The sequence below is a fragment of the Geotrypetes seraphini genome, chromosome 7 (genome assembly GCF_902459505.1).
Source record: "Geotrypetes seraphini chromosome 7, aGeoSer1.1, whole genome shotgun sequence".
In the NCBI taxonomy this organism is placed as follows: domain Eukaryota; kingdom Metazoa; phylum Chordata; class Amphibia; order Gymnophiona; family Dermophiidae; genus Geotrypetes; species Geotrypetes seraphini.
Window position 1 is genome coordinate 83,243,726 of NC_047090.1, and position 7,074 is coordinate 83,250,799.

The 7,074-nt window shown below is 42.1% G+C and overlaps 1 protein-coding gene across 4 annotated transcripts in view; it reads left to right on the forward strand.

The window, feature by feature from the left end:
• Nucleotides 1-5,516, forward strand: part of AP4S1 (adaptor related protein complex 4 subunit sigma 1) — a 79,935-nt gene extending 74,419 nt beyond the window's left edge. For all 4 annotated transcript variants that reach the window (XM_033950969.1, XM_033950967.1, XM_033950966.1 and 1 more), the window contains one exon: nt 5,195-5,516. In XM_033950969.1, coding sequence (XP_033806860.1) covers nt 5,195-5,323 — 129 coding nt within the window. In that variant the 3' untranslated portion in view covers nt 5,324-5,516. The remainder of the gene's footprint in view (nt 1-5,194) is intronic.
• The last annotated feature ends 1,558 nt before the right edge of the window (nt 5,517-7,074 follow it).

Sequence of the window (7,074 nt, forward strand, 5' to 3'; positions counted from 1 at the left end):
TGTTTTGTTATGTGACTGGCATTATCTAGACTTTAATTTCTATGAATGAATAGAATGAAAATGATATAAAATTACTTGCTTGTTTTTATGTGCGTGCGCTGAAGGAAAGTGGAGAGAGAGTGGGCTGAGGATGCTGAAGGGAAATGGGGAAGAGAGTGGGGAGAAGACGCTGATTTATAAATTGACAATTGTACAGAATATTGTTTCTTTTTATACTTTAATATAAACAATTCAAGGCTTGTGTGGATGGAATCAGGTGGTTTGCGGGGATGGGGACCGAGCTTACGGAGATTAGTCCAATAAAATGGTATTTTTTTATTTCTCATTATTTGTTTTATTTTTATTTGTTAATTTATAAAGTGGTGATTGTTATGTATCAGGTTTTTCAAATTTACATCTACTGTCTTTATATTTTGCACTGTATTAGAGGACATGTGTTACTGTTTTTTGTGGTGTTGCATTGTATCCAGGGTCTGGTTTCTTGGCGGATCAGTTTAACTTTTGTCTACATATTTCTATTTTTAGTTTGTGATTATTCCATTTTGGGCGAGGGTGTATCTCTGTTCTGTGTGTTCTGAAAAAGACATAGTTTTCAGTTGGCATTGACTACAGGACCAATTGACTGTGCGGGATCTGGCTTGTTTAGTTTTACAATGTATGTGTTGGTGTTCTAGTGCTCACTGCAATGTTTAAGATGCAGCCTTTTCCTAGGTACACTCTTGTGGTGCGATATGTAGATTGGTACTAAAAATCATATTTTTCATATAGATGGGGGGGGGGGGGGTGTCAAAAAATGATGGGCCCCGGGTGCCACATACCCTAGGTACGTCACTGCAGAGAAGCTTGAAACTTTTTTTTTTTTAACTTTTTTCCCAAGCCTATGGTTTTAATCCACTTTAAACCCGTGGGTTTAAATCTCAGGCTCGCACCACGGAAGAAGGGCAGGAGAGTCAGGGCAGAGCGGCCAGAGCAGGCAAATCGGGGCAGGGAGCAGGGGTTTTGCACAAGTGGCTGGTCCTCAGCAATCGCTTGTTTTTGGATTGACCAGCCCAGTCTGTGTGTCTAAATTTGTTTAGTGAATCGCGTCCTTCCTACTTTGCATGCGCGAATCGGATTGGAGGTTGATCAGCCACAAGTTTAGTGAATCAGGTTGGAGGAAAATCAGGTCATAAAGTGGGCGGGACACAATCAGAGTCATAAGAACATAAGCAATGCCTCTGCTGGGTCAGACTTGAAGTCCATCATGCCCAGCAGTCCGCTCATGCGGCGGCCCAACAGGTCCAGGACTTGTGCAGTAATCCTCTATTTATACCCTTCTATCCCCTTTTCCAGCAGGAAACTGTCCAATCCTTTCTTAAACCCCAGTACCGTACTCTGCCCTATTACATTCTCTGGAAGCGCATTCCAGGTGTCCATCACACGTTGGGTAAAGAAGAACTTCCTAGCATTTGTTTTGAATCTGTCCCCTTTCAACTTTTCCGGATGCCCTCTTGTTCTTTTATTATTTGACAGTTTGAAGAACCTTTCCTTCTCTACTCTCTCTATGCCCTTCATGATCTTATAAGTCTCTATCATAACCCCTCTAAGTCTCCTCTTCTCCAGGGAAAAGAGACCCAGTTTCTCCAATCTCTCAGCGTATGAAAGGTTTTCCATCCCTTTTATCAGACGTGTTGCTCTCCTCTGAACCCTCTCGAGTATCGCCATATCCTTCTTAAGGTACGGCGACCAATATTGGACGCAGTATTCCAGATGCAGGTGCACCATCGCCCGATACAACGGCAGGATAACTTCTTTCGTGAATCTAGCCATAAGTCCTAGTTTTGTTTTCTGATGTGCTTAAGGGTCAAGTGAAGATCTTCTGCTTGTCAGTTTTACTGATGAAGGAGATAGTGCAGTTTCATCTAAAGTTCACATAGAGCCTGATAGTGCTGAGGGCTTATCAACTGAAGTAGGAAATTCAAGCTAGATGTTGATCAAATAGTGGTCCATCCAGGGAAAAGGTGTCAATTCATTTGAGGAGGAGATAACACAAAGACCTGCAAGGTAGAAACTACCTAGTTAGAGTTGCCAACATAGGGCTAGATTCACTCACCTGACTCTCTGTGCCCGATCCGTGCAGGCCCAACCAATTCACAAAACAACAAAATTAAAATGATGGCAATCGGAGGAACGCCCTCCTCCGATCGCACGGATCGCTAGTGTGCTATCCTGATGCATACGCAAACCATTTGCTTTCCCTGTAGATGGTCTGCGCATGCTCTCTCCGTATAAAGTTAAAACTCACCACCCATCAGCTCTCCTTTAGTATTGCGCAGTTAACACCGCCCACAATCCCACCTACTGCCCTAGTTACCATGGTAACATCCAATTAGGCATTATGAAAATCAGAACCAATTAGCATCAAAGCCAAACAAACTTTATTCACCATGGAGACACCCAATGAGCATCCACCGCAGTACCTAAGGTACCAAAGCACTGGAATCCCGTGTTGTATGGGTCTGGGCTGTACCAATTGTAGGTCAAAAAAACATCAGTCTTTTTTGCAATAAGACCTAGGAAACATTTATAAGAAAGATCAACTGCTAAGAAGGGGGAATCAAAACCATAAACCGCTCCCTTTGTTGTCTCACATCTCAGTTCTCCGATATTCTCTGTACGTAGGGAGGCTCAGCTGGTCCTTCCTGGAGCGTTGTGAAGGCCAAAGCCCAGGCGTCAGGACTAATAAAGGATGTTTCATGGTGGCACCCGTCAGGCGCTGATCCTGTACATATTTGTAATTAGCATGGAGAAATACTGGAAGCTTCAGGGTGTGAGGCCAGTGTTGCTCTGGAAGGGCGAACCCCGGCAACAGCAGCCTCTTTAAAAGCAGGCAATTATTGACTCTCCTGCTCTCTGCCACTCTTCCCGCAGCCCTGCTTTAAACCCACGGACTCGCACTGCGGGGAAAGGTGGCAGAGAGCAGGAGAGTTGGGGCGGCAAGAGCAGGGCTCGGCTGGAAGAGGCAGAGAGCAGAGCGGCAGAGATGGGCTGCAGGGCTGGGATTTCAGGCCCGAGGTCTTTGGAATTGGTGTTTGCGATTGGTCCCCAGCAGTCGCTTCTTGTGTTGATCAGCCAGCCCAGTCAGTTTAAAAAATTTATTTAGTGAATCGTGTCCCTGCCTACTTTGCATGTCGTTCCCCTTATTTGCATGCACAGAATGGAATCAGATTGGCACAGAGGTAAGTGAATCGGGCCGAAGTATAATTGGGTCGCAAACCGATCGGTACACAATTGGTTTGCTTAGTGAATCTAGCCAGAGTGAGTAGGTATGTTGATGTGTTGGATCAAGCCAAGGTTAGACATGAGCGAGTGAAAGGGACAGGAAGGGGAATTGTTGGGGAGATTGAAGTTGCCCAGAAGAAGCAAAAGGCTGAACGTGTTGGAGCATTCTGCTGTGAATGAAAGAAGTTCATCTTTAGATTCTGATCTTGGAGAAGGTGGGCAGTATATTTTACAAACAAGGTTTCTTGTATTTAATCATGAAAACGCAGGTCACTAGTAAACAGCATTCTCACTTTGTACTGCTCTCTGCAGAAGGTAGCTCAACAACAGTGAACTTCCATATTCAGAACTTAATTCTATAAATGGCACCAATAAAACTATAAACAGCATTCAGAGTTGGGTGCTGTTTGTAGAATGGTGTTTTACACTAGGATCTGCACCAACTTTTAGGCACAAGGGTTTACGCAAAATCTAGTGCAAATTCTTGTGCCTAAATTACACACAGATTGCCCTTATTCTATAAAACTGCTTGTAAATTCCAGGAACACCCCATTTCACCAATTCTCCCATATCCATGACCCCTTTTTGGATCCATGTATAAAATTTACAGGTGGATCCCGGTACCTAAAAGTGTGCATGCAAATTAATGCCACTTATTGCTGATAATTGGTTATTGGTGCCCAATTATCATTGGCTTCAATTAAATTACTTGCAAAAATTAGGCACATGCCCAAATGTACTTTTATGCAATTTTTAGCACCATATATAGAATTAGGCTGTCAATGTTGTGAGCCCGCCAGGACAGACAGGGAAAAGTGCTTGAGTTCCTGAATAATTTCATGTAAACTGTTCTGAGCTCCCCTGGGAGAACAGTAAAGAAAATTGAATAAAATGTTTGTCAAATTACTCTTCTCACTTGTTTCCAGAGCATTACACAACTTTTTGTGTTCATAGTTCCTCTGGTTACTTTGTAGCCTTTTATGCTAGTTTGTAAAATAATAGAATTCTTGCAGAACAGAGATTCCCCAACAAGATCACAACTTGCTCAATGTTGCTTTAGGATCACATCCACAGAAAACAAAGTAAGCACTATTGCAAAATACAGTAAAAACCTTGGTTTGCGAGCATAATTTGTTTTGAAAACATGCTTGTAATCCAAAACACTCGTATATCAAAGCGAATTTCCCCATAAGAAATAATGGAAACTCAGACGATTTGTTCCACAACCTCAAAACTTTAATGCAAAATACTGTATGTACTTGTTTTGCAAGACCTCCTCATTTAGAACAGTCACTACACTCCCGCGTCAAGAGAGAGAAAAACCTTCGGCTCAGTTGTGATGCGTGTATACAGTATGTACTCGTATTGTATAAGACCTTGCTTGTTTAGAACAGTCACTATACTCCCGCAGTGTCAGAGAAATAACCATTGGCTCCATTGTGATGATGTGATGTGATGTACTTGTATTGCAAGATCTTGCTCGTTTATCAAGTTAAAATTTAATAAAATGTTTTGCTTGTCTTGCAAAACACTTGTATACCAAGTTACTTGCACTTCAAGGTTTTACTGTAATATAGTTTTCTTTGGGGCTTCTCAAACCAGATTTTCAGAATATCCATAATTTGGAGGCAGTGCATGCAGATCTCTAATGCATATGCTTTGTGGATATCCTGAAAATCCAGTTGACTGGGTGTGCCCCAAGATATGGGTTAAGAACCCTTGGGTTTTTCTATATATGACAAAAGAGCTGCCTTTATATCCAGGCTATGGTCTGGGTGTGCAGTCACAATTGTTCTTTATCAAGATATGTTATGGACCTTATTTTTCCCAAGACACAAAATAGGAGAAAATCTTTAATAAATAGATCCTGTAATAGGTATACCTACAAAGTTCTTTAAGATTTTGCGATACATTTCTTAACTTCCTGCTACAGATAATGTTTAACCTGGACAAAGTACACATCATTTTAGATGAAATGGTATTAAATGGCAGCCCAGTGGAAACAAACAAGACACGAATCCTGGCACCCCTGCTGGTCCTCGATAGAATGGTTGAGAGTTGACAACAAAGGAGAGATCTTACAGACACTGAACTCAACTTCACAGTTAGAGAGTTTCCATGGATAATTTCTGTGATGATGGACTAAGATAATTACTTGCAGTTCAATTGAGGTCTTGCTTTGCCTCCCCCCCCCCCCTTTTTTTAAATTTTGGTTACATTTACAGCTAATATTAAATATTTCATTTATATCCTCATTGTGCTTTTCTTTTGTTTATTGTACTTTTTGAAGATACGATATTTTATAAATAGCTGGAGGATAATTTTATAGTAGGTCACTTAAGTGTGAATGCCCACTGGGCACCTAGATCTAATCCAGGGTTGTCCAACATTGGTCCTTCAAGGGCTGCAAGCCAGTCGGATTTTCAGGATTTCCCAAATGAATTTGCAAGAGATCTATTTGCATGCACAGCTTCCATTGTATGCAAATAGATCTCTTGCATATTCATTTGGGAAATCCTGAAAATCCAACCTGGCAATGGCCGAACTTGGACACCCCTGATCTAGCCTATTTTATAAAGACACATAAGAGTCTGTGTTCCTTTATAAAAGTAATTCAATATTATAACTAACCAAAGCTTCTGATTTTCAGTTATAATTAAAAAAAACCTAAAATAAGCCTTTTCTAGGTATGACTTCATCATGGCCAGTACCCAACAAAATGCTTGAAGTACCACTTTGAGTATGATTGTAAAACTACAAAAAGGTGGGTATATAAATCCCTTTCCCAACTAAACCTTTGTTATTTGCTGAATGTCCAGCCTTCTTACATTGTAAACCGCCTAGAAGTCGCCTGACTATGGCGGTATAGAAAAATAAAGTTATTATTATAAAATATAGCCATTACAAAGAAGATTTTCTAATAGACCTCACAGCCCATTATCTCTCCCCTCTCATGAAGACTCCATCCCCATCCATCACAGTTTGTTTCCAGATGGAGGGAAAAAAAAAAATTTCTCCACCATCTGCTGCCTCGGCCTCGCCTGCACAATGAAGGAGATTTTTGAACAGTGGCAAGTTTGCATGAACTCAGAAGCTCAAAAGGAGGACTAACCAGCACTGACAGGACCAGATTAAGATCCCAGGTTAGAAGCGAAGAATGCACCAGAGGATGCAGCAACTTTGCTGCCCTCAAAAAAATGGATCACATCAGAATGAGAAGACAACCACAGTCCATGCATCGGACCTCTAAAGGATGACAAGGCCGCAACCTGAACCTGCAAAAAGGAATAGGCAAGGCCCCTTTCAAGCCTATCCTGCAAAAAATCCAGGATGCAAGGTACAGATGGGCAAAGGGCTGCTCTTACAGAACACCAGTCCTCAAAAAGATGTCAGATGTGCACATACGCACAGAAATCAAGAACCTCCAAGAACCTAAGAGTAGAGACCACCTTATCTGAATAAATGCTTAAATGCTCCCTTCTCAAGAGCCAAGCCATAAGACAAAAGGGATCCGAATCGAATATAGAAATGGGACCCTGCGTCAGAAAGGTGCTCGGCAGAGGAAAGGGCTCCACAACAAAGAGAACCAGATCCCTGTACCTTAGGTGCCATGGCCAATCTGGATTACGCGACCAACTGACGTGACAAGCAATGCGAAGAACTCTGTCCACCAGAGGTCATGGAGGAAAGATATACAGCACCCCCAAGGACTAAAGGGTCCCTCACAGAACCCAACCTCCGAAGCCATTACCTATGCCTTCCAACAGCCACTACTTAAAGGCCTAACAGAACTGCAGAGGCTTGCCACTTCCA